The sequence below is a fragment of the Microtus oregoni genome, unplaced genomic scaffold, assembly GCF_018167655.1.
Source record: "Microtus oregoni isolate MIOR12 unplaced genomic scaffold, Mior012 000021F_ref0000039, whole genome shotgun sequence".
NCBI classification, from domain to species: domain Eukaryota; kingdom Metazoa; phylum Chordata; class Mammalia; order Rodentia; family Cricetidae; genus Microtus; species Microtus oregoni.
This window is the reverse complement of record NW_024543080.1, coordinates 9,048,551-9,076,376: the sequence shown is the minus strand read 5'-3', so window position 1 is coordinate 9,076,376 and position 27,826 is coordinate 9,048,551. Positions and strand designations below refer to the sequence as shown.

The 27,826-nt window shown below is 37.8% G+C and overlaps 1 protein-coding gene across 1 annotated transcript in view; it reads left to right on the top strand.

Moving 5' to 3' along the window:
• Mob1b (MOB kinase activator 1B) overlaps positions 1 to 26,450 on the top strand; it is a 36,660-nt gene extending 10,210 nt beyond the window's left edge. Inside the window, exons 2-6 of the mRNA XM_041671416.1 lie at positions 6,057 to 6,223; positions 7,667 to 7,760; positions 13,653 to 13,786; positions 16,536 to 16,699; positions 21,058 to 26,450. Coding sequence (XP_041527350.1) covers positions 6,057 to 6,223; positions 7,667 to 7,760; positions 13,653 to 13,786; positions 16,536 to 16,699; positions 21,058 to 21,135 — 637 coding nt within the window. The 3' untranslated portion in view covers positions 21,136 to 26,450. The remainder of the gene's footprint in view (positions 1 to 6,056; positions 6,224 to 7,666; positions 7,761 to 13,652; positions 13,787 to 16,535; positions 16,700 to 21,057) is intronic.
• Positions 26,451 to 27,826: the final 1,376 nt, after the last annotated feature.

Sequence of the window (27,826 nt, the reverse complement as noted above, 5' to 3'; positions counted from 1 at the left end):
TACTTCACAAATCACTTATTTATAGCATGATTTGGTAGATTGGTATTTTATCAAGGTTTACAATTGTAACCATTATCAACCTTTTAAAACTTGATTTTCCCCTCCTCCACCACAGATTATTGACAACATAATGTTAATGGAGACTTAACAGAATGTTAAAGGAGAGTTTAATCCCTCTGTACTTTCAGCATAGCCTAGTTCGGAAGCAGTTTGCTGATTTGTTACAAAGCTAGGCATAATCTTTCTATTCATTTTAAGGCACTCTCTTTTAATAATAGCCTTTTTCATGAAGGTGATAGTATCCTTGTTATTCCTGAAGACATTGGGTGTATTTAGTGCATGTGCACATATTGGTGGTTGCACCTGTGTGGAAAGGAAACCAGAGGTTGACTTTGGGTGTCTTCCTTATCGTGTTGGTGGATGCACCTGTGTGGAAACCAGAGGTTGGCTTTGGGTGTCTTCCTTATCATGTTGGTGGATGCACCTGTGTGGAAACCAGAGGTTGACTTTGGGTATCTTCCTTATCATGTTGGTGGATGCACCTGTGTGGAAACCAGAGGTTGGCTTTGGGTGTCTTCCTTATCATGTTGGTGGATGCACCTGTGTGGAAACCAGAGGTTGGCTTTGGGTGTCTTCCTTATCATGTTGCTCAGTTTCTTTAGTTATTAAATTGTTTTTTGTTTTTGTTTTGTTTTTTCAAGACAGGGTTTCTTTGTATAGCTTTGAAGCCTGTACTGGAACTAGCTCTTGTAGACCAGGCTGGCTTCGATCTCACAGAGATTTGCCTGGGATTAAAGGCATGCGCCACCACCACCTGGCTAGTTATTAAATTGTAATTCTTTCTTGGTATTGGTTTTCTTGAATATTTGATGTTGTAGAGGTTCTTTGCTTATTTGTGTTTGATAATTTTGATGGTTTTCTTTTTAGTGAATTAAACTCTTTGATTATAGGAGCTTTCTTTTGACCATAGTAGGAGAATGAACAAATACCACACTGTATTTGTGTGTGTGCATGTACACCAATAGATATTTGCTTGATTGCTTGTGTACCCTTACCTGTTGAGCAGGTGGTAATCTCCAAACTCAACTCTGCTCTGAGCCTTAGCCTATTACTACACACTTGTTGCCTCTTCCTTGCTTCTCAGTAAAAGACCAGCAGAGGAGTCCAATTGCTTAGAGCCTGTTCATTTCCTGTATAATCTACTGAAAACCCAACAATGCCTCTCTCCTATAATTCAAATTTTTAGTTTGGAGCGCAGTGGAATTACTCTTCATAGCAACTTCCATAAGACTCAAGATTCCCTGTTACTCTAGATCACTTGTGTGTTTATGTGTGTATGTTTGTGTACATATTGGTGGGTACATATATGCATGTGTGTGTGTGTGTGTGTGCTCAAGCTCATATTAGTTGGGGCATATATGTGTGGAAACTAGAGGTTGTTGACTTTGGGTGACTCCTCAGTCATGTTATTCTGACTGGTTCTTACTGAATTTGGAGTTCACAGGGGTGTTCTTGTCTCCTAAACCTAGAATTATAGGTGTGCAATGCCATCTCCCACACATGCGGGTTTTTTGTTTTTGTTTTTTTTTTTTTTTTTTTTTTTTTGAGACAGGGTTTCTTTGTGTAGTCCTGACTGTCCTGGAACTCACTATGTAGTTCAGGCTGACCTCAAAACTCACAGAGGCCTATCTTTGCCTCTGGAGTGCTTGGATTAATGGCATGTGCCACCACGGCCTAGCTATTCTTTCTATCTATCTATCTATCTATCTAGGAACTGGGCATTGAACTTAGGTCCTTAAGTTTGCATAGCAAACACTTTACAATTGAACTGTTTCTCTAGCCCTAAGCTCATCAGCTTTTTAATCTCATCAGAATTCTTCAATTTCTTTCTTGTTTTCTGGCCACATGAGTTTCCTAAACTTTTCTAGCTGTAACAATAATAGCAATATTATTTATTAATAATAACATTTTTAGCCAAAATATAAGCAGATATGTTTGTATACATTGTTATCCCTTTTAAGTCAAGATGCTCTTTTGTAAAAAGGTATTTGTTTTATGTGTGCCTGAGTCTATGTATGTGCACCATGTTCATGCAAGAACTCATATAAGTTAGAAGTGGTGTTGAATCCTCTGCAACTAGAATTCTAGATGGTTCTGAGTTGTGTGGGTGCTCAGAATTGAATTCTGTCCTTATAAGAGCAGCAAGTGCTCTCTAAACTGCTGAGCCATCTCTTCAGCCCCAAGATGATCTTTTTGATGTTAGCCTTTGTCTTTGAGCTTTCTTCCTAGTATATGTTTATTTTGAAATCTTCAGACACTTATGAGCCTTTCAAGAAGCATAAATTTGTTTGTAAATTTTAAGGAGAAATTGATCTTTGCAGGAGCATTTCACTAGTCACTGTTATTACTATTGGGCCAGATTTAAAATTTTTTTACTGGCAGAGTATGGTGTTCAGTACTTCCACGTTAGATATGTGTGAAGAAAGGAAACATAACTGCGTATTTAGAAGATTGCTTTTTTGTTGTTGTCTTTTCCAGGCAGGGTTTGTCTGTAGCCCTGGCTGTCTTTGTAGATGAGGCTGGTCCGATACTTTCCTCAGTTTTGTCAGAAGCCCTGAGAAAAACAGTGATGAGAGGTTTGAAAAGGAGAAAATAAAGTAATAATTGAGTTTGAAAAGGTATAATTGTATTTTTGTAAATATATTTTAGAGCTGTTTGGCAAGAATTTGGTGTTTAATGCATTATGATTAAACTGGAGGAAAGTCTGTGCACTCAAGTGTTCTACAGCTTCACCTTATCCAGTGTTTTACCTTTGGATTTATTCCGAGAGCACTGGGAAGCCACTGAGTGGTTCTCAGAGGAGGAGCTACGTCTACTTATTAATGTTTTTGAAGAGATTCCTTGTTTGTTGACTAAATACATGGAAGGTGGATGTGTTCGGTGTTGAGAAATACCAATTTAATTCTAATTAAGCACTCTAGAACAGACAGTATCTAAATGTCAGTCGAGTGATACCACCGTTTGAGTTGGATATTTGGGCTAAATGGTAGACTTTTAACTTACTTTAGTATCCTCTGTTGTTGTAGTATACAACTAAGGTTGAGCTATAGCTATATCTTGGGGAAGGCGGGAAGGGATGTGGAGTTTAAACTTCAGAGAAAGGGTTGAAAAAGGCAAAGAGAGAGGGAAAACAAAAGAAAACTCTTGATATGGAAGCTGTTATGTGACACAGTGAGTTTCTCAATATGCCCTTTAATCCATTTGTCTTTAGTTGCAAGTGTTCATTGCAAAGAGTCATTGGTCTGGTTCAAGGCTCTGGTTTCTGTTACACCATTGATACTGGGGCTTCACTGGGACTCCTCTTAGATACGCTGTTGTTGCTCTGTGTTGTAGAGATCTTGCAGCTTTGGGTCTGTAGAACTGGCCCTCTTAATGCTCCATCAGATCATAGATGGAGTGGATGTTGGGGTGGTGTTGTTTGTTTTTACTGTTTTCTTTTGTACTCTTTTGATTTTTTTTGGGGGGCTTCTTGCTCCTGGGGGAGCCTGCCATAAAACTCCCAAATAAACCACACACACAGACAGACTCTTATTATTTCTTATAAAACACAGCCTTGGCTTGTTTCTTGCCAGCTTATCTTAAATCATCCCATCTATCTTTGCCTCTGGGCTTTTATCCTTCTCTATTTCTGTATGCCTTTCTTTTTTTAAAAAAAATATTTTTTTATTTCATGTTAATTGGTTTTGGCCTGAATGTACTTCTGAAGTCCTGGAACTGGAGTTACAGACAGGTGTGAGCTGCCATGTGGGCGCTCTGGAAGAGCGGTCAGTGCTCTTAACCGCAGAGTCATCTCTAGCTCCTCTGTATGCCTTTCTGTACTACTTTCTCCATGGCTTGCTGTGTGGTTGGCCCCTGATGTCCTCCTCTCCTTTCTTGCTTCTTCTTCTTTTTCTCCCAGATGTCTTCTTCTGTTTATTCTCTCTGCCTGCCAGCTCCATTTGTTCTTCCTCTTGCCTTGATATTGGCTATTCAGTTCTTTACTAGACTATCAGGTGTTTTAGACAGGCAAAGAATCACAGCTTCACAGAGTTAAATGTGACATAAAAGAATACAACATATTTTTGCATCATTAAAACAAATATTCTACAGCATAAACAGATGTAATACATCTTAAAATAATATTCAACAGCAGGGTGAGCCAACTCATAACCCTGGTTCTGGGTCTGGGTGGTTACATGGTCGGTTATTCCTCCAGCTCTCTCTTGTCCTCACCACCAGGGTGAGCTCTCCAGCGTTGCCCTAGCTAGTTCACCCTATGCAGCAAGGAGCAAGGGGCAGCTCCAGTTCTCCTGCCTTTATGCCTTCAGGTTTGGCTCGCCCACACCTATACCACCAGGGTCAGCTCTACTGTGTTGCCCAGGCAAGGTGCAGAGGCCACTCTTCCCGGGGCCGCAACTGGTTAGGGGCAGCTACAGCTCTTCCAACTGACACGGGGCGGGGCATATCGCTTCCTTGCCCAAGCCACCATATGGCAGATGGTGGGGCCAGGTCTCCCATCCCTGTCAACAGGGTCAGCTCTACTGTGCTGCCCAGACGAGGTGCAGGCCCCACTTTACCAAGTGCTGTACGTGGTAAGGGCTCAGTTTCTTGTCTGCTGTAGGTGGTAAGGGGCAGGGTGAGACCATCTCACCCATGCTGCCTTATGATAGACACTCATGCCCTGGGGTGGCCTCACGTGCGCCCCCACCAACAGGTGAGGTGTGGGGCCTGCTCTCCTTCTGCAGCTGGTGAGAGGTAGGGACTGCTCTCCTGTTCTTATGACCTCAGGGCCAGCTCTCCCACCTGCCACAGGTGGCAAGAGGTGTGGAGGGGTGGCGTTTGTTTCTTTGACAGTGTGTGCAGTTCTGGTTGTTCCGGAACTCACTTTGTAGACTAGGCTAGTTTCAAACTCACAGAGATCTACAGGTTTCTGCCTCCCAAGAGCTAAAATTGTGTACCTCTTCACCCTGCTCTTAATCTTTAAAACTCATTCTAAACCTAATTTTAGTTGCTCCTCCCTCCCTCCCTCTTTCTGTCTTCTCTCTCACATACACACTCACACTCACTCACTCAGTTCCTCTATATCCAGGGGGGGTTGGGCCCAGGATCCTGCAAAGATTATAAAGACTGTATGTATATGCTTAAGTGTCTTTTATAGAATGGTATGCTTCTTGCATATATATTCTATCCATCCTCTTACATACTTTTAAGCTTATAATAGTTTACTTACACAGTCTAAGTTCTATTATACTGTGTTTAGAGAATGACAGGAAACAAACATTTGTATATGTTCTGTAAAGATGTAATTTCCCCAAGTGTTTTCAGTTCTGGTTTGATTGAGTCAATATGAAAACTCCTGGAGGGCTGACTGTATGTATGCGTGTGTTACATAAGCTACACTATATATGTATATATATTACAGTATATGTGTATATGTATACATTATGAAATTTGAGCAGTCATAGTAACCTGTTTAACCAGAATTCTGTATCATGAGTGATTGCAAATGCTTTCTGTGATTGGGTAGAAGAACATCTACCTTCTTTTCTCCATGTTCTTGGGTTTTTGTATTATACTGATATGAAATTGCACCTACATTTTATAAAACACTTCTGTGTATTAAAATAACAAGCAGGGTTGAATAAGGAATAAAATTACACATTATAGAAGTGCTTTTTAAAATTTTTTTTTGTAGATTATAGTCTGTAATCCAGAGTGGTTAGTTTACTGTGGGGAACTGGATTAGTTTCAATTGAAAGTTCTTTTTTTCCTCCTGAGTTGAATTAGAGAATAGAGAAAATATGTGTATGTATTTTGGGTAGATAACACAGTCATTACATTACATACAGTAACTACATTATTGCTAGGATTAATATAGCTAGTACAGTTTAAGTTTGGGGACTGAAAGTGTAATTCTTATTAATTTTTGGATATTTAAGATGACTTATTTTGCCCAGTAATAAATTGTAGATTCTATTGATAATATATTACTCCCTTTTTCTTTTTTCTATTCATAGTGGTAGTCGCTCTTCTAAAACTTTTAAACCAAAGAAGAACATTCCCGAGGGGTCTCACCAGTATGAGCTCTTAAAACATGCAGAAGCCACACTTGGCAGTGGGAACCTGCGGATGGCCGTCATGCTTCCTGAGGGAGAGGACCTAAATGAGTGGGTCGCAGTGAACAGTAAGTAGCCAACTGTTTCTCAGCAGACAGTGACCTCAGTGCAGGTGAATGTTTAGATGCTGGTTTTTCTAGAATCTATTTAGTCTAATAGTCACAATATGGTGAAGACAGACAGCCTAATGTCACTATTTAGTAATGTCCTAATCTGTCAGTCTTCATGCTATTTTATCTCAGCATGAAATTTTATGAAATGTCCATCAACTTTACTGTCACTTTTTTTAATTATGTGATTAATTATAATGTGATATTTCTGGACTAACACAGTTTTGTTATTAAAAATAAAATGGTTTGTTTTTTCACTTTCTTAGTGAGAGTCATTTTGCCCATGAGATGATTTTTGTGACATCTCAAAGATAATCAGAATAAATTTCCAATGTATGTGTACATTATTACAGGGTCTCACTGTGTAGCCTTCACTGGCTTAGAACTCACTATATAGATTAGGCTGGTCTTCAATGTACAGAGATTTATCTGCCTCCCAGTTGCTGGGATTAAAGGTCCTGCCCTGCTCTGCCCTCTTGTCCCTTCCTTTCTTGTCCACTCTTCTCTCTTCTCTTTCCTTTTGGCACTTGTTTGTGCTGTTGTATTTTTGAGAGCTCATTTATTAGTTAATTTAGTTATTTGAATTTTTTCGCATTTATTTATTTGTGTGTTTGTTTTAATGTCTGTGGGAACACATGCCATAGCAAGTATGTGAGGGTCAGGGGACAGTTTTTTCTCTCTGCCATGTGGGTCCTGGGGATCAAACTCTGGTTGTCAGGCTTGGTGGCAAGCACTCTTACCCACTGAGTCATTTTGCTAGTGTGCATATACTAATTAAGAAAGATTTAGAATGGCTGTGTAGAACCCTGTATTTTAGATTCTACATATTAAGTCTTGGAGCAGCTAATTCCGTCTGTATTGTCTGTCTGTCTGAGTCGCTAGAACTGGGTGTTTGTAGTTCTGCAATAGCCGTCAGTGTTCTCCCCTAGCCTCCACATGCTCACACAGTTCACAGTGTTGTTGGGTATTCTTGGCTTTTCCATTTCGAAGGTAAGTGTTTTTGGGGGAGTGGCTTTGGAATGGCAATCCATAATCATTAAAATTTGTGGTTTCATTATTACTGAGATTCTTTTCATAGGGTTTTATGATTATCTAGAAACTTTTTGTGAGGGGGCATTTTAAATAGTTACATTTTCTGCTGTGTTGTCTTCTCTTACTCACATATAGTTCTTTGTATATTTTATATATACATTTTTTAATGTGGGTTGCCAATAATTTTTCATGCTCTTCTGTTGCTCCCTAGTACAAGCTCCTCGTTTTAGTGCAGTCAGCAAATTGGGGCTTTGGTGTGAACTTTTCCACCTGGTTTTGTAGGGAAAAAGAACCTGGGATTCTGCTTAAATAAAGTGATATTACTTTCTTACTGTTTTATTTTACTTATGATGGACATTTGCTTTGCAGCTGTGGATTTTTTCAATCAAATCAATATGCTTTATGGAACCATCACAGACTTCTGTACAGAGGAGAGTTGTCCGGTGATGTCAGCTGGACCAAAGTAAGATATGACTAATGTCCAGTTTTCCTTGTCACTGTCCTTGGACTTTTAGATGAGAAGGAAATGTCTAGCCATGCGCTTCCTGGGTCCTAGTGGCTTCCTGTTTCTGCCTTTTCTCTCTTTACAGGGTATCTTTCCCATCCACCTGAACTGGCCTCCCGGAAACTCCTTGCCAGTTACTCTGTTTCTTCTGAAAAGTTGCTTTTCTTTTTTCTTTTTTTTTTTTTGAAAAGTTGCTTTTCTATTCTTCTCAGATACCTTTATTTTCTTCTGTTTCTTTCTTTTCTTTTTTTTAGGGAAACATTTTATAATTTATATATAAAATTTCAGTAAGAAGCAATGTAAAATGATAAGAATATTCATATTACATTAAGAGTCAAAAACAATAAAATAAAACCCAAATTTAAAAATAGACAAAAACCTCTCAAAACAATGAAAAACTCACACACAATGAATGTAAATTTTATTTCTAAAACAAGAGTATGAACAGAGCATTTAAAATGATCTCAGTCATTTGGCAACTCATCATATCATTGCAAGAAACAGATCTGATCTTAAAGCCTTATTTTATGAAAAACTTAAGTTGGACAGTTTGTTCTTTATGGGAGTTAAAACATGTTTAAAAATGAACCTGGTGATAAACCAGTTTCTATCCTGAAATAACTGTCTAAAACACCATGGCATCTTGAAGCTGAATCGACTGCAGCAGTCCCTTCTTCAAGCATTTCTCTTCACTGAAACAGTATGGAGATGGGCAGAGGCTTGGGAACAGCACAACAGAGAGTATATATAAAGGCGCAGCTTCACCTGAACCAGTCATTTATGTTCATAGAGCTGGTGGTAAAGCCACAGAGGCAGGGGTACTGTAGAATAAGTTACATTCTTAAAAACCAGTCATGGCTGTGGACAGAAAGCTGTGGAGTCTGTTCTTCTCCTTAACTGCTTGACTTGAATGCATGCGTGAATTTCTGTTTCCTACTAGTCCATATGCAGATAGTTATAGGGCAGGCAGAGTCTTCTACTAATGACTGCATAGCATTTAGAACCCTCTTTTCATTAAAAAAAATAATAACAAAATAAACAGATAATACAGTAAAATTCACTGATAAGAAATCTCTGTAAAATCAAGTGTTCATTGATTAGCATCATACATTGAGTAAAATACGGTCTATTTTTACATGTGTATATAGTATACACAGGGGGCAGCCTGGTATCTGATGGGCTGGAAGGATTGCATTAGTGATGTGTACTCTGGGAAACCCCAATTTCCACTGTTAAATATACACCTACTTTGCTGATTCAGATACAAAGTAAACTTATCTTCCTTTATCTGAAGTGAATGTACATAATACTGTCTATGGACAGTAGTTTATAAAGCTATTTAAAATCTAATAAAAACAAACTTCCACCTAGGAGCTTAACAGCACATGCAAATTCTTTCCATTTCTTCTTTTTCTCTCATGTTAATGTTTTACAATGTCTCACCCTTGCAACAGGCCCACGCTGAACATTTCTTTTCCTATGGAGCCATTTAGTATTCTTCAGTGTAGATGTGCTCTTTCTGCTTAATTTTTTATTTTTTTAAAAAAAATGTTTCTAATTTGTGCATGTAGGTGTGTGCATGTGAGTGCAAATGCCCACAGTAGCTGGAGGCATCCGATCCCCTGGAGCTGCCACAGGTTGGAGCCTGTCTCAGGTCCTCCAGAAGAGCTTTGCACTCTCTAAACAGCTGAGGCAACTCTCTAGTCCTAGTGGTTTTGCTCTTACAATGATATATTATGTTGTGTTTATACTGTAATATTGTATGCACACACATGTGTGTGTTCTCAGCATCAAATCAAAGACGGCAGGTATGCTACTCAAGTTTTTATTTGTTCTTTTAAATCTGTCTTGGTGCAATGACAGCGCTTACCACCTACCTCCTCAGCAATCAATACTGGTTTGGCCAATGACCTTTTGAAGTTGTCTTTTACTATTACTACTAATAAAGGCCACTGCTATTTATTTAGTCATATGTGGGTGTTGTAATATGAGCGGCGGGGCTGCGTCCCCAGCACTCTGGCTGCCTGGCTAGCTTATGCTCTGAAATAACAACACACAAACTGTATTCTTTTAAACACTGCTTGGCCCATTTCTATCTATCCTCTTCTAGGCTAATTCTCGCACCTGGACTAGCCCATTTCTAATTATCTGTGTAGCCCACGAGGTGGCTTACCAGGGAGATTCTACCCTACATCCATCCTGGGTTGGAGCTTTATCACGTGTGCCTCAGAGAGCAGAGCTATCCCCGCGTCCACCCAGGAGAGGGGAGCATGGCGTCTCTCTGAGGCATCTGCCCCCGAGAGGAGAGCTGTCGAGTCTGAGCTCACTTCCTCTTCCTCCCAGCATTCTGTTCTGTTTACTCCTCCCACCTATGTTTTAACCTATGAGGGCCAAGCAGTTTCTTTATTGCTTAACCAATGAAATCAACAGATTGATATATGACGCTCCCACATCATGTGAGTATATATTTGACTTCCTATTCTAACATATCAGAAAATTGCTGACCCTATGCATCAACATGAACGTAAAGAGTTTAGTCAGCTGATCAAAGAACTTACAGGAGAGCTATGGGAGCTCAGGAGAGGTGTGCTCCCATAGCTTAGCTCCTATCTTAGGAGGTAAACCCTGGCCATCCTCACTAGAAAAGCAGAGAGCTGTGTTTGCTCTGTACTACTTTCTTGCCTACAGAGATGAGTTTTCCCAAATCTTAGTTCCCTGCTTCCTTTCTATTCAGTTCTCTTCTGTGAGAATTGTAGCTGGTGCTTTTCACTTCTCGAGGAACTCAAGGAGAACTGTCCTTGGTGGAACTTTTGTTGTTGCTTCTCTGTGTTAAAATCTTTGTGTAACCTGGTCTGTCCTGGAACTCCCTTTGTAGATCAGGCTGGCCTTGGACTCACGGAGTAAGCGCAGTGCCCTCTGTCTTCTTGAGTCCTGAGATGAGTGGTGTGTCCCACCACACCCAACCCTCAGTAGATTTGTAGTCAACGATGCCTTTCTTTAGCAAATTTGATTTTAAATGAATTAGGTATCCCTTTGACTAAATATTATGACCGATGACAATGTCTTAATTTCATCAAATTTTTGTCTCTCGTTAAGATTTCTTAAGAAAAGAAAAAGAATTGAGGAAATTAAATTTCCTTTTATAACTTAATTCCTATTGGTATTTTTGGTGTTTAGTTCAGATGTTTTAAATTTCATGTGAAAATGGATGGTTTTAATTTTGCTATTACATGGTTAGTTTGTTTTGAGGGACTAAGTAGCTCTGTCTTCTAAAAAAGTTTCCTCTGTAGCACGTTGTATGACCTCCTGCTCCTCTCACTCGCTTTGTCCTTTAAATAAATAATCAGCTGTTTGAGACTACATTTTACCTCTGCAGCCCAGGTAGGCACTGGGTTATATATGAACAACCAGTAGCCTCTTACCGAGTGATACTAAGGGCTGTTTCTGAGGACTTGGTTGACACTTGCTGTTTAATATGATTGGGAAAAAAATAGTGGCTATTTTGGAGCTGTAATTCACAAGTAAATATTAGGATAACAGAAGAGAATTTTAAAGAGAATCGTCTGTTAAAGAGTGGAAGAAAAGCAGTTGAGGGTAAAATAGAGTTACCCAATGAAGTCATTTGGTTGGTTTGTTTGTTTTTTTCAAGACAGGGTTTCTCTTTTTAGCCCAGGCTCTCCTAGAACTCACTCTGTAGACCAGGCTGGCCTAGAACTCAGAGAGACCCACCTGCCTCTGCCTCCTGAGTACTGGGATTAAAGGTGTGGGCCCTTACTGGCCAGCTTGTATTTGACTTTCATAATAGAGAAAATTCTGACTGGGAAGGTAATTAACCAGTGTAGCCGGGTACCAGTAGGTGTTTGGGAGAATCTCCCTTTTGAGACTTCACAATAGATTTGATGGTCATTCCTTGTGCTCAGCTCTTCTAAGAATGTTTATTAAAGTGTGTCCTTGCTTAGATCAGTTTTGGATTATTATTAAGGTTTAGATTTGCTAAATAGAAAGGATCCTCATTCTTACTATTGAAGATAATTTTTATCAGAAATACACCATGTAGTATTTCTCTGTTAGATTGCTATTTTGTTAGGCTCACTAGTCTGTTTTTTAGTCAGGTCAAACTCTGGGAGAAAGGTTAGAAAATGTTGATTTAAAAGTGAAGTAGTAGCTGGGTGGTGGCTGCACACACCTTTAATCCCAGCACTCCCCAGAAGCAGAGGCCTGCCCTAAGAGGCCTGCTCTAAGAGTTCAAGGACAGCTTGGAGAAAGACAGAGAAACCCTGTCTTGAAAAACAAACAAAAAAGTGAAATAGTGTTTGGTTGGTGGTAGTGCTCTTTAATCACAGCACTTGTAGGAGAAGCAGGTGGATTTCTGAGTGTGAGGCCAGTCTGGTGTACAGAGTAAGTTCCCGGACATGCAGGGCTATATGGGGAAACCCTGACTCGAAAAACAAAACCAAAAGCAAAACAACAACCAAAAAAGTTGAGTAGCAGGAGAAATGTTGGAAATTAAAAATCTAAATGTCAATTGAGTTTATACATTTTTATATTTTGGAGTCTCAGCTATGTACTTAGTTCTTTAGGGCTATGTTGATGTATGTGTATACTGTACAGTTTCTAAGAAGGGTCCTATTATCTTAAAAGTCAGGGAGGTGTGTGTGTGTGTGTGTGTGTGAGAGAGAGAGAGAGAGAGAGAGAGAGAGAGGGAGATAGAGATTGAGAGATATTGAGAGATTGGAAGAATTGTTTAAGAAAATAACTTGAATAACTTGAGGGTTTGACCTTAATATAGACCAAGTAACTTGTTTTATATTTGCATTTATAGGTAGATCTTTCAAGAGTAAATTGTCTATTTAGACAGGCAGTTCATACATATTTTTACTTATACATTTATGAGTGTCTCTTCTACTAATCTGCTTTTCTGAGTAGGGGAAGTGTATTTCGTTTTAGTGTTCATTGTTCTTGACCTTGTGTTTCTCACATGGTTACATATTAAATCAAAAGGTTAATTTTGGTTAATAGCCAAAACAAGAGCATATTTGAATTGCCAGTTTTCTTTAAGGATATATTAGTTCCTTGTTCAAATATACTAAACTACTGAACCATTCTTATTTACATTAGTTTTACTTTGAATTTTCTGTCATTCTTTATATTTCACCCCAAATTTAAAGCCCCCAAGTAAAAAGAATTGTACTGCATTTTATGTAAGGAAGAAAAACTAGCCATTGTAGAACAGAGTAGTAACTTCTTCTACTTCAGCAATATATTATTCTCTTCTGTATTAGAGAGAGCTCTTTAATTCAGGGGCTATGCTTGGCAGTCCCTGTTTAAACTTCAGTCCTTGGGAGGCAGAGTCAGGTGAATCTCTGAGTTCTATGTCAGCCTGGTCTACACAGTGAGAGACTTTTATTTTTTTAAAGAAAGAAAAAGAAAAGAGAAAAGATAGAAAATCGGACAGGTGAGGAAAACATCTAAATAGAAGATGAATTCAGCCTGCAGTGGTGGCGCATGCCTTTAATCCCTGCACTCAGGAGGCAGAGGCAGATGGATCTCTGTGAGTTTGAGGCCAGCCTGGTCCACAAGAGCTAGTTCCAGAATAGGCTTGAAAGCTACAGAGAAACCCTGTCTCGAAAAAACAAACAAACAAACAAAAAAGAAGATGAATTCAGTGTGATCTCCTTAGGTTGAATTTTGATAAAAGTAAAACAGACTATTGTTGATTAAGAACATGTACTTACTTGGAGAACAGATTGTTTAAAACATTTGTATATATATTTCTCATACATATACTTATATGTACACTTTTATACCTCCCTTGTGATGGTCTGTGTGCTTTCTTTCCTTTCATTGCAGATATGAGTATCACTGGGCAGATGGAACCAATATTAAGAAGCCTATCAAGTGCTCTGCACCAAAGTACATTGATTACCTGATGACCTGGGTTCAGGACCAGCTGGATGATGAAACATTATTTCCATCAAAAATTGGTAAAATTAGTTTTTGTAATTGGAATAAATCATGATGTATTTAATTTTGTTTCTATAATTGCATACTCTCTCCTTCTGTCCTACCCATTTGAGTAGTTCCCTGGGACTGTGTTGATGATCATTTTTATTATGCAGTTTCCAAGAAGAGACACCAAGAGCTTTTTAACCCAGTCAGACATAAGCAAGCTGTCTTACGTAAATTGTTTTTTTTTTTTTACCCTTACACCTAGTGTTTTAAATACATATTAGTTTAAAGGCCAGAATAAATAGAAAATAAGTGATCTATTTCCTAATTTATTATTTGCTAAAATTTTTGTATTAAAATATTAGTGACATTATTTCTAATTAGAGAAGTTATTTTTGAGTGTGTTTTAATTTCTTTTTTTCCTTCCAAGACAGAGTTTCTCTGCGTAGTTCTGGCTGTCCTAGAACTCACTTTGTAGGCTAGACTGGTCTTGAACTTACAGATCCCCACCCCCTCCTCCTGAGTGCTAGGATTAAAGGTACATACCCACCATGCAAGGCTCCTTTTTTTTAAAAAAAAAAAAAATTAAATTAAAAATTTAAAATTTTTTTGTTAAAAAAATTTTAAAAAGAATTATAAATATCTAGTAGTTTTATTTTCAGAAGCAAGTCCCAAATGGAAGCTTATTACTATTTCAGGAACCATAACAGGTTACCACATCAATCAAAATATTTCTAATTTTATACATTTAAAGAGTGTTCTTATGTCCTTTTTCATACTAAATTTATTAATGATACCCTCTTATAGATTTAAATGATGGACAGATGAATTTATGATATAGAAAGATAATAAAATCTGGCCTATACTACAAAGAAGGTAATAGGTAATAAGACAGCTAATGATACCTGTCACACTTATGTTTATTTTCTTTTTCCTTCAATTTTCCATAGCTTGTATCTAATTTTATACTTATGATAAAAAACTGTGGTTTTTATGGCTCATAAAATAAATCTTAAAGATTTTATTTTGTTCTTTTGTTTTGAGATAGGGTCTCCTATCTCTGTAGCTCAGGCTGGCATCAAGCCTATGGCAATCCTGTCTGAGCCTCCTGAGTGTGGTTACAGGCATGAGCCATCACACATCACATAGATTTTGAAATCAAAATATTTGTGAAGAAAAAAACAGCTTTGAGGATTTGGCCTGACATAGGTCGAGTGACTTGTTTGGTATGTTTGCTTAAAGGTCTGCGTTGTGGCCGATAGACAGCTAATATGTATCTGTACCTCTTCAAACTGTTAGAACTGTGTTTTCAATTAACCCTTAGACTTTGTTAAACAACTTTTGACTGACATTGTATGCTTTCATTAGAGCACTGTTGTCCAATCTTAGGTCCTTTTTGTGTTTTTAGGTTTTTATATAGTGCTATGCCTAGAATATGCGGGATTCAGTCTTTTTCTTTTATGATTTTGCTATTTTAGAGTGTCCTTTGATTGTGGTGTGCTTGTGTCCTTGTGATTTATAGCAGTGTGAAATGGGCAATAGTATTACGACACTGAGCTAGTAGAACCAGTGTTTGGTTGCATTGCCAAATTCAACATTTAGAATATAGGATTTTGTATTCTTTTCCTTCCTTTTAAAAATTTACTTATGACTATTGTGTGTGTGCATGTGTGTGCTTGTGTGTGCATGTGGGTGTCAGAGGTCAGCCTTGTGGCACCAGTTCTCTCCTTTACCTTTCCGTGCTTTCTGGGGATTGAGCTCAAATCATCAGGCTTGCCCAGCAAGTACTCTACCTGCTAGATCATCTCACTGGCCCAGATTCTTATTAAAATTGAGATATTTTATAATTTTTATATAGCATGATGCTAATATATATTTATAGTAAAATAGTTTTTATAGTAAAATAAATAAACATGCTTTGTGTTACAGTTAATCCATTTTATTCTGTTAGGAAGGTAGCTATAATTATGCAACTAATAAAATTTAAATATGGTATATTGTTATGTTTCATTCTTATATTTTATATTTGATCTTTAGACTTCGTTGTCCTGTATCTTTGCTACAGATATTTTCGTGTTTATCTCTGACCTATATTCTCTCATATCCTCCTATCCCTTTAATTCAGTAACTATGGTTTTATTCTCTACGTATGTCATTTTCTTTTTCACTCAAAATATAAGTAAGATTGAGAAATAGTCTGTTTAGGTTTGATGTGCATTTAGTGTAATACCCTCCCAAATGCAAATCTCCCTATTTATTTATTTATTTATTTATTTTGAGGCAGGATCTTGCTATGTATCCCAGGTTGGTCTTGAACTCACTATAATCCTGTCTCAGCTGCTCAGGTGCTGAATTATAGATATGTGACTATGCCTGTATCAGGATCTCCTATAGGCTGAGTTGTATGTGTGTGTCTGTCTGTGTGTCTGATATATTAAAAGCATTAAACATAACTAAGGTGATTAATAGGTTGTTACCACATATTTGTGTAGTGCTTAATGCTAACAGATCTAGCAATCTGGGTGTGCGCTCTAGCCGTGCTGCCTCTGAGGTATTTATTTGTAAAGTGGTAGTATGTTAGAAATATAATATGCCATAAACAAGAATCATTCTGATTTTTAAAAGCTCTGAAGTTTACTTTCATTGATGATGTGCTAAGAACATCTCAAAGATTTTATCAGGAATCCATACACATTACATCTTTCAGCCCTGTTGCTACTTGATGACAAAGCATGCTTCTTTGTGCTTTTTTCTTATTAACAGAGGGGCTTATCTCTTTACTAGGTGTTCCATTCCCGAAGAATTTCATGTCTGTGGCGAAAACAATTCTCAAACGACTCTTTAGAGTTTATGCTCACATATATCACCAACATTTTGACCCTGTGATCCAGCTTCAGGAGGAAGCACATCTCAATACATCTTTCAAGCACTTTATTTTTTTTGTTCAGGTAGGTGGATTCATAATGCTTTTCTTGCTCCATGTTTATTTGTAGAATTCTGTGATGAATAAATGGTGTATATACACTGTCAGAACAGAACTTGCTATCTCTATCTAATCTACATCCTATTTTACACTTTCCATGATGATAATGATGGGCCTTTTTCATCTTAATTTCATTACTCTACCAGTTTATGGTAGGCAACTCTGAAATGGTTTCAAGATGCCTTGCCTTGCTTGAACTGTGCCAATTTCCAGGCCATATGAAGGGACTAAATAAGAAATCTGAATAGTGAGTCAGATATGATGATACTTGCCTATAATCTTGACACTTGAGAGACTGAAGCATAAGGATTGAGTTCCAGACCAGCTTGCTACTTAGCAAGTTTCAGGTTATCCTGGACCATAAGATCCGGTCTCAACAAACAAATGAACAAAAATGGATAGACAGCAAGCAAAACCAACAGAAACAAGCAAGAAACAAATCAAAGTAGCGGGGGAAATGCAGTCAGATTGTGAACTCCACTAGTTGGGCACACTTGTAATGAACCTGGTCTCAAGTGTTCTAGCACTCTTTGTTTTCTTACCCCTCTACTTTCAAAGAGAAATCTTGGATCTCTCTTAGTAGACTCTCTCTCTCTCTCTCTCTCTCTCTCTCTCTCTCTCTCTCTCTCTATATATATATATATATATATATATATATATATATATATACATACTTTGAATATCACTTTTTTTTTTTTGAGACAAGGTTTGTTTGTGTAGCCAGGACTTTCCTGAAACTCACTCTGTAGACCAGGCTGGCCTGGAGCTCACAGAGATTCGACTGCCTCTGCCTCTGGAGTGCTGGGATTAAAGGCATAGACCATCATTGCCCGGCTCCCCCATTTCTTTTTAAAACCATATTCTAAGTAATTTTGAAGCATGCCTACTCATCATGTGTGAGGAAAGGAAGGGTCAGAGTGTGTTTTAGAGGTCCCTTACAGTTTATTTCCCCTTTGTTTAGTCCTCAGAGAGAGCCTTTGAAATGTAGACTAAGAAAGCAGGCATGGTGGCCCCTACACACAATCCCAGTTCTCTGGATACTGAGACAGGAGAATCAGGTAACCAGCGTGGGTTACCTGTCAGTACCTTGTCTCAAACAAATGAGGAAAGAAAAAAAACTATGAATAGAGTTTTATTTAATTTTCAAATTAGAGAAATAATAAGGAAAAATGAAAGAGTTGGAAATAGATGGGCCAAGTAGTTTGTTTCTTTCCTGTTTCTGTAGATATTAGAAGAAGGAGATGTTGGTTGAGAGAAAGCAAATTTTGTTTGTTTTTATATGTGAGCATATGTTATAAATGTCATTTTTACTTTCCTCTCCACCAAAGAAACATGTATCTATTTTCATTAATACATACTCCTAACACTAAAGGCATACTTTTGATGGAGGAGGGTCATCTTTCTATCTGTTACTTTCATTGGTTAATTAATAAAAAAACTGCTTGGCCTTTAATAGGACAGAAAATTAGGTAGGCGGAGTAGACAGACAGAATGCTGGGAGAAAGAAGCCAAGTCAGGCAGTAGCCATGATTCTCCGACCCCAGACGGATGTAGGCTAGAATCCTTCCTGGTAAGACACCATCTTGTGGTGGTACATAGATTATTAGAAATGGGTTAATCTAGATGTGAGAGTTAGCCAGTAAGAGGCTAGAGCTAATGGGCCAAGCAGTGTTTAAAAGAATACAGTTTCCGTGTAATTATTTCGGGTATAAAGCTAGCTATGCGGGCGGCCAGGTGCCAGGAACGTAGCCCACCACTCTTAACACTACATACTTTTTTAAAAAATTACCTGTAAAAAGACATTTTAAGAGGTTATAACTTTCCAAAGTTTGTTGGGGAGTTATTTGACAGTCTGATTTGTAGACCCACTAAAGTTTTACATTAGTATTTTAGTTAGCAGAAAATGATTGCCAAATTTAGGTTTTGTTGGTTCAGGAGAAATATTCTTCCTTTAAAAGTGTTAGTTTTACTTTACTCTGTAGCCATAAAGTATACTTTATGTTATGTGCTAGAAAATAGTGGGGAACCAATTTAGAGCATTTTGCACATCTTACCCTCCTAGCAGCAGCACCCTTTGATTAAGAAGATCACTTGCTTGGGCCTCTGGATTTAGAGACACTTGCTTTGGCCACATACAGTCTAGACTCTACAGGGCCAAGAACATAGTATCTCATGTGTTTAGAATATATGTGATCCCAGAATTCCCTACCCTCATGCTCTCAGGTGGATTGTTGATGTTTATTTTTTGAAGAGTAGGGCACATCTCTGCTTTAGACATGAGGAGTACCCAGATGATACCTGCTTGTTAGAGGTATGTGGATATCACTTGAACATGCCAGCCAACTTATCTTTACTCATTTGCATGGGCCTTTTTGGGCATAGGTAGAGCTTTGGGTTGGAAAATCAAAAGGTTAACTGAGGGTCAGGTACTCAGAGCTGGCTCTCCTCATGCCAACTACTTTGTAGTGTAGAATTAAGAGGCATTTTTTTTGCATTATTATTATTATTACAAATTTTCACCTCCTCCCCTCCTCCCATTTCCCTCCCCCCATTTCCCCTCCTCCTCCCTCTCCAGTCCAAAGAACAGTCAGGGTTCCCTGCCCTGTGGGAAGTCCAAGGTCCTTCCCCCTCCATTCAGGTCTAGAAAGGTGAGCATCCAAACAGGCTAGGCTCCCACAAAGCCAGTTCATGCAGTAGGATCAAAACCCAGTGCCATTGTCCTTGGCTTCTCAGTCAGCCCTCATTGTCAGCCATGTTCAGAGAGTCCGGTTTGATCACGTGCTCCATCAGTCCCAGTCCAGCTGGCCTTGGTGAGTTCCCATTAGATCAGCCTCTCCGTCACAGTGGGTGGGCACACCTAAGAGGTGTTTTGAGAATTCTGAATCTGGTTTTCTGGTCACTTTAATGTCAGTACAATGAGTTAGTCACATGGTAGGTATTCCCATGTATGTATTCCTACATGTTCTTGGCCCGGACTCTGCAGATCTGAGGGCTTGTGTGTCTCTAAAGTTCTGACTGTAGTGCTGGCCATATGATGGGTGCTAATGAATGAATTAAATTGAGAGTTGAGAATAGTATACGTCACATTTATTCTCTCTCGCTCTCTCTCTCTCTCTCTCTCTCTCTGTCTCTCTCTGTCTCTCTCTCTGTCTCTGTCTCTCTCTCTCAGCTTTGTAGCTGTATCTTCTGCCCCCTGGGAGAGTTCCGCCTCCATTACCTTGGATACTCTCATCATCAATGTGTTCTCATTACAGATCCTCTGGAACTGGAGTTGCAGGTGGTTGTGAGCTGCCTGGTGTGGGTGCGAGGAATGGAACTTGGGTCCGCTACAAGAGCAGCACAAACAATTTTTTTTTTTTTGGTTTTTAGAGACAGGGTTTCTCTGTAGCTTTGGAACTAGTTCTTATATATCAGGTTGGCCTTGAACTCACAGAAATCCACCTGTCTCTGCCTCCTGAATGTTGGGATTAAAGGTGTGTGCCACCACCACCCGGCTTTATTTATTCATTTTTAAAATCATAGTTAAACAGGGATCATTTAAAAGGTCATTTTAAAAGATACAGTACTGGGCTGGAGAAATGCCTCAGAGGTTAAAAGCACTGGCTGAACTTCCAGAGGTCCTGAATTCAATTCCCAGTACCCATATGGTAATTCACAACCATCTATAATGATACATGGTGCCCTCTTCTGGCCTGCAAGAATACATGCAGGCCGAATGCTATATACATAATAAATAAATAAATCTTTTAAAAAATGCTATGTACATAATAAATAAATCTTTTTAAAAAGATACAGAACCTTGATTATTGGCACAATATCCCAACTTCTTAATTTTTCCATGGTAAAAGCTTTTTCTTTGCAGTGACATCAGATCCCTATTTTATTGACATTTGAGTGCTGCCCAGAGTATTGTTTTCATCGGGAAGCAGCAGCTCCCACTTACTGGTTGGTAGTGTGTTCCAGGTATCACATGAAGTAGTTAACAGCAGGTAGTGTGTTCCAGGTATCACATGAAGTAGTTAACAGCAGGTAGTGTGTTCCAGGTATCGCATGAAGTAGTTAACAGCAGGTAGTGTGTTCCAGGTATTGCATGAAGTAGTTAGCAGCAGTTGCCGCATGTAGTCTCCACAATAATTTCATGAGTTGGGGGGGGGGATTTATTTTTAATATTATAGATGTAAAAACAGCGTCAAGGAAGCCATGCGATTTCTTTAAGCTAAGTGAACAATTTAAAAAGTGAAGTTGCCTTTTACTTAAAGCAGAAGTTTGTATGCATAGTAATCTGCTTTGGAATTAGATGCAAATAATTTGTGCTGTTTGCAGGAGTTCAACCTTATTGACAGAAGAGAACTTGCACCACTCCAAGAACTGATTGAAAAACTCACCTCAAAGGACAGATAAAAGGATGAAAGCTGCAAATTTTTCCTCCAGTGGAACTGTGCGGAGTGTATTTGGGCTTTGTTATATTTTGTTTTTATCTGGATTGTTTCTGTTTTAGGTTTGGGGTCTTGTTTGGGTTCCCTTTTCTCTTCTGAAATACAAAATCATATTTTGTTGCTAGAGGAAGCCAAGAACCATTCTCTACATTTGAAAATGAAAAATTTGTCTTAGTGGTATACAATATTTTTTTTAAGTATTTTATTTTTATTAACCTGGTTTGGGTTATTTGAGGACTTTTTAAGATATTGTACTCTGGAAACAAATACTAACTGAAATGCTGATGGGTTGAATTCTGTGTTATGTAAATTGTGGCCCACTTTGAAGTCCCTAAAAAAGACTTATGTGTTTTTAAGTGCCTTGATAGGTTCACTTCTAAGGTGCAAAGCACAGATATAGGACTGAGCAGAGCTTGAAACAATATTAGAATTTCTATCTAGGGCACTTAGTTGTGCATGTTGTAAAGTAATCTGTTATAAAAGCCATAGTTTACTCAAGTTGATGATGTCCAGTTTTTGCTACATTGAAAAAACATAATTTGTAAAGTTGTGCATGTAGAACATAAATGTAAAACAAAATTATTTCTTAATTATTTTTGACATAATTTGTAAAGGTGTGCATGTAGAACATAAATGTAAAACAACAAAATTCTTAATTATTTTTGATATTGACTAATATATTCTGTTCAGCAGATGTTTAAGGTTCTACAAGCAGGTCTTTTTCCATCTCTTGATATCTGTGATATTGAAATTTGAGGATGTTGAAATGTAATAGCCGTTGCATTTCAGCTTCTTCCTATATGTTAAATGCACTGTAAGTGTAAAACTTCAGGTTATATATAGAATTGCCGTCTTCAGAAAGGATGTTGAACTGTGAGGTTTCCTAGGAATTGCCAAATGAGCCCTAAGTGCAGAATCCCCATGTATTTCAGAGAGGAGGAAAAATGAGAATGGGTGGTGGCAGGCATTAGTTTGTTTGGGAAATCAAAAGAGAAGCAATTAAGTATGGGGAGTCAATTCTAGAAAGTTCTGTTTTAAAACCCTGGAATAGAATGGTGTTTATTACTCATAAACAGAGTCTTGAAGACTTCCTTTTAGAAATCATCTTCCATGAGAAGTTAAAGATACTTAGTTTTAGGTACAGACATTAAACATTTAATGACTATTGGGAAAAATTAATCACTTTTTAGCATCTCCATTCAGTGAATGAAACTGGTATCTGAATGTCATTTTAAATGACACACTACCTTGATTTCTGGTGCAGTTTGAAGCACCTGGCTTCTTATTTTCCACTGTGAAATCTATTTTCTTTGTAGCGATACCAAGTAATGAGAATGCTAGCTCAGTAGTTAATAACTTAAATTTTAGTTGACATGACATTCTATTGAGTTGTCATCATCAATTACAAGTTCAAGAATTTGGTTTTTAGAATAAATATTGAGGTTTCCCCTCCCCTCCCTTCAGTTTTGTTCTTGAGAAATACTCTTTTCAGACTCTGAGTTTTAATTTTGTCAGTTTGGATAAATCTGTTTCACTCAATTCTCTCTCTCTCTGTAGTTAGTTTTCCCTGGTAAAATAGAAATGCTTGCTCTGAATTTGTATGCAAATAATTAGTGGAAAAGAGTCTAAAATTAAGTAAATTTGGTTTTGTCATTGATAAGTGACAATGATAAGAATTGAATGCCCTTGCAGTTATGATCACTAGGAACTGCCTTTTTCTCCATTTCATTTCTATAATGGTGAATGCTCACCAAGTACCAATAATAAAAGGAACAAAAACCTTGGAAAAGGTAGATAATACTGGGCATTTGTTAGTAGTGCTTATTTGTGAACTGACAGCTAGCTGATTTCCTTAAAATAATTTTTTTAGTATTTAAATAGATAACATCAAGCATTATGAGTTGCTTCAGAATTCTGATGTTTGAGTCCGCTCTGAACAGGAAATGAACCCATAATTACTCACTGAAACGGTCTTCCATAGTCTCTTGACTTCATATCGCCCAGTAACACGGGCTTCCATAGCAGCAGCATGGAGAGAGGAGAGGGAGAGGTTGTTTCTGGTTCTGTAAGCCTTACATTCAGCGCGCTGTAAGAATGGAAAACTAATCCTACAAATTAGTGCTTGGTAGTCGGACTTAACGTTCCCACTACACTAAGTAGGAGCTGTTTTCACTGTGCCAGAATCTCAGGTGCCACTGTTACAAATAGTCCCTCAATTTGGGGAAGTAAGGAGATAACGGTTTTTTTTTTTTTGGTTTTTTTGGTATTGGTTTTTTTTGTGTGTGTGTGTTTGTGTGTGTGTGTGTCTGTGTGTGTGTAGTGAGAAAATAGAAACTCTCCTGGGAAGGGCCTGGCAAGTGTACATGGTGGCAGATGGCGCTAAGTAAGGAAACACTAGAACTCAAGAGAAAGCCAGTTTAGTAAACTTGCTTGGAGAGTAAAATGCCCTTTCATAGAGTAAAGATCAGAGTTCATTCTGCAGGAGAGCTTGCTTATAACTGTCTCTTAGATCCCTTTCAGATCTGCTCACTTAGAAATAAAATCTCCCCTTTCTTTCTCCCTCCCGCTGCTCCCCCCCCCCCTTTGAGACTGGGTGTATGTGTAGCCCTAGCTAGCCTGAAACTTGCTACATAGAGCAGGTTGGCTTCAAACTCTCAGAGATTCCTTGCCTCTGCACCCTACATGCTGTGGGACTAAAGGGGTACACCACCATTATCTGGCTACCCCATTTTTTATGCAGTTATAAAAGTGCAAGTTGTTTTCCTTATTCTTTCATAAGCTCTTCCCATACAATTGGATATAGAAAATTATCATTATATTGTTATTCACAGTGCTTTGGTTAGATGCGTATATAACGAAGCAGGTTTTAGGAAATATTAGTTGTCAGCGTAGTGGTCGTGAAGAGAGACTGACTGAGTAGGTGGTGCTGCTGCCCTGTTCACTTGTTGATTTGGTTCTCCCACTCCCCACAGAAGCCACACCATTAGACTGTCCCAGACAACGAGCGTGGTGTGTTGGTGGGTGGCTTTGGAGCTCTGTGTACCATAAACTGAAAGCATTTTAGGCTGTTGCCACTTTTCGTTATTTTAGTCATTGTAAATTCTAAATGGTCAACATAAAATGTATTAGGTAGCAGAGTATATTTTTAATATGTATTTCTGAGTTACTACCTGGATTATCAGGATGGATGAAGCACTACAATCTCTTCCCAGAAAATAGAAATATGGATATTTATATTTTGCATATGTAATCACTAGATTCCATTTTGTGTAATGAGCATTTTCCTTGCTTATGGGAAAAGTAGCAGCAAAACAACAGATTTCTTTTATAGCTTTGTCTACACCCTCTCTGAGAGAGGTTTTGATAGCCACTAAAATGGTAGATTATGTGAGATACAAATACTAAGCTGTGGAACTTCCTTTTAAAATGAGTATGTTGTACCCTAATCAACATCCACATGAGAGCTGACTTTGAAAGCAGTCCTCTTGGGAGCACTGTTTATGTCAGCTATGTTCAAAGTGTGTTTCTAGAACTTTGTCATGTGTCGTAGGAGCTTTGAGGGTTGGTTTATGACTACATAAGAGATCATTTTCATTTTTTTAGTTGCACAATAACAATTTTCGAAGCTAATAGAACCAACATTAATTACAAAATCAAGTTCACAAACTTGGCTATTCTCTGAGAACCAAGCCAACTTGGTAATTAAGAGTATGTTGTAGGCTCTAAATCTTGGGAGAAGACTGCTCTCAGGGACTGTGTCACAGGATAGAAGTTCCCTGATGTCACTATTGGAAATAGGAACATCATTTACATGTGAAAACATTTTTTAAAAGAAATTAAGTATAATTACTTTGAATTTAAATAGAATTTTTAAGGTTTTTCTCTAGATCTTGCTTTCTGTTTTCCTCCCTTATCTTTTGAAACTTTTGAATTATGTATGATAGTTTTGATTGAGAGAATAGTATGAAAAAGTGGATCCAGTACTTAAAACAGCGGTTTAAAGAAACAAAGCCTTTTTACCTCTGTTGTATTCTGTTTTATTTTAAACAAGTCTTTCTTTCAATCTGACTTTAATTAAAGACTGGAGGTTGATGTATAGGAAAAATTGGAATAAATTTTATATAAATTATGCCATGTGTTACCTTACCTATTGTGGATAGCATTTAAAATTATATAAGTACTCAGAACATGTCATTTATAACAGTAAATTCCGATTGAAAATATACTGGACCAAAAGTTTATTTGTAATGTGGAATGTGATTACATACTAGGAAAACATGTTATTTTGAAACTTTCTTGACACATTAAAGAATATACCACTTTTAACTCAGCTCAGTCTTGAAGTATTGCTCCTAATGGACTTTAGTATTAGGGCTTTGCCGTAATTTAGAGATTTACCATAGGCGCCACTGTTTATCAGCATGATCATTTGTGAGTGATAATAGAGGTTTGTTTCAAGATTTAATAAGAAAGTTCAAAACTAACAAACAACAGGCATGCAACAGGATTCTGAAGGATTTGAATCTTTAAGGCTTTCAGAAGTTCATCTGTGAGAATTCATTTGAAGGATAAGACTGCTGTGATCTTTGTCTACTACACATATAGTTGGACTTATTTGTATTCTCACAAAAGAGAAAAAGTGCAAATTAAATTGGGCCCTCAGTTTTTAATTGTGGTGCAAGTTCCTGGTACAGGTGTCTTTCTCCCCTCCCTTCCCCCTCCCCCTTCTTTCTCTTCTTCTTTCCCTCCTTCTTCTTTTGCATGTATTGCTACACAGTTCTCAAACATGCAGTAAGTGAGATCACTGGCCTTCACAGATTTGTGTTTTCCACTCTGCATCTGTTGTGTGCACTGCTCACATGCACTCAAGGCTGACTTTACAGCTAGTCTTTGTTAGTAGTTCTGAAGTATTGTTGACATACAGGTTTCCTTTTGTTTGCTCTTTATGTCACCAAAGCTGCAATTATTATTGGTGATGTAAAGTGACAGTTTCCTAATTTCTCTCATAATTATTCTTTTTTTTTGAAACAGGGTTTCTCTGTAGCTTTAGAGCCTGTACTGGTATAGACCAGGCTGGCCTTGAACTCACAGAGATCCGTCTGCCCCGGCTTCCCGAGTGCTGGGATTAAAGGCATGCGCCACCACAGCCTGGATCATAATTATTCTTATAAGTGGATATTTCTTCTAGTTTTGCACAAATTTGCGTTTTTGTTTCTGAAATAGTATAGGTTGTAAAATCTATTAGTGCTTTTTTTTTTTTTTTTTTTTTTTTTTTTTTTTTTTTTTTTTTTTTTTTTGAGAAAGGGTTTCTCTGTGGCTTTGGAGCCTGTTTTGGAACTAGCTCTGTAGACCAGGCTGGTCTCGAACTCCCAGAGACCCGCCTGCCCCTGCCTCCAGAGTGCTGGGATTAAAGGCGTGTGCCACCACCGCCCAAGTGCTGGGATTAAAGGTGTGCGCCACCACCGCCCGGCGTATTAATGCATTTTTATTGAAGAACATTTTTTCTCCTTAAATTGTTTTGCAGAAATGACTATTTTTAGGGAAAATAGTTTTTTACAGCTACTAAATTTTGTTTGTTATTTTTGTATATGCATAACCAAGGTGGTGAAATCACTAATATTTTAGGGAAGACTTTTGTTCTATTTGATTTTTTTCCTATACATTTAAAATATTACTTAAAAGTATTGGTAGAAATAATGTCATGAAAACAGTAAATATAAGGAACATTTAAAGTCAGAATAGAAATCATTTTGAAGACAAAAATCAGAAGTACTGCCAGTACCGAGTAAAGGAAGCAGAAGGGCAGCATTTGCATTGCGCTCTTGCTTTAGTATTCACAGAGGCAGAGTCTGTTCTCATGAGGGACAGGTTCTCTACTGGGCAGTCGGAAATATGAAATGCAGTGTGGGTGCCATGTTGTAAATTGTGCCAAGATTATACAAATTGTAGCTGTTGATCAAAATTGAATTGCTTCATTTTTCTTATTTTAAAGGAAATACTGAATGTCAGAAAATCTGTAATGTTTTACTTTAGAAATGTAAATAATGTATACAGCCTTATATGTGGTGGAATGGGAGGTATTTAAATTCTAAGTTTTTCTTTTTTTTTAAAAAAAAGAAAATGTTTATAAGGAAAAAAAAACCCTAATAAATAGTTATGTTTGACCATGAATCCTGACTTTACATTACTGTCTATTTTTACTGTAGGTATTTCTACGCTGTCACATTTCAAAGGGAAATTAAGGTATATAGAGCATATTGAATGTTTCAGAATTTTTTAGGCAGTACTTTCTGTAATTCTCACAATACTGGAAGTTACCATCTATATACCTTACATTCTAGAAAACTAAAGTTAAGGAATTGTACATGTTATTGGGTCTAGGGCTTAAAGGCTCTTATATATGCTTGAATTTAAATCTGGTGTTTAGTATGTACTTTTGCTGTGAAAAAATAGCAAAATAATGAAATATTTGTGAACCTTTCTACTGAATTAAGAAAGTGCACTTTGTTTAGTTGTGGGTCTGTTTTCGTACCATCTCTGGCAGGGGAAGTTTCTCTCATGCCGGCTGAATGAGATAGGGACCTATGGGTAGAGCAGAAAGTCGTGGTTTTGTTCTTCCTTTAGCAGAACGGTATTTGGATTTCCTGTAGGTCCCA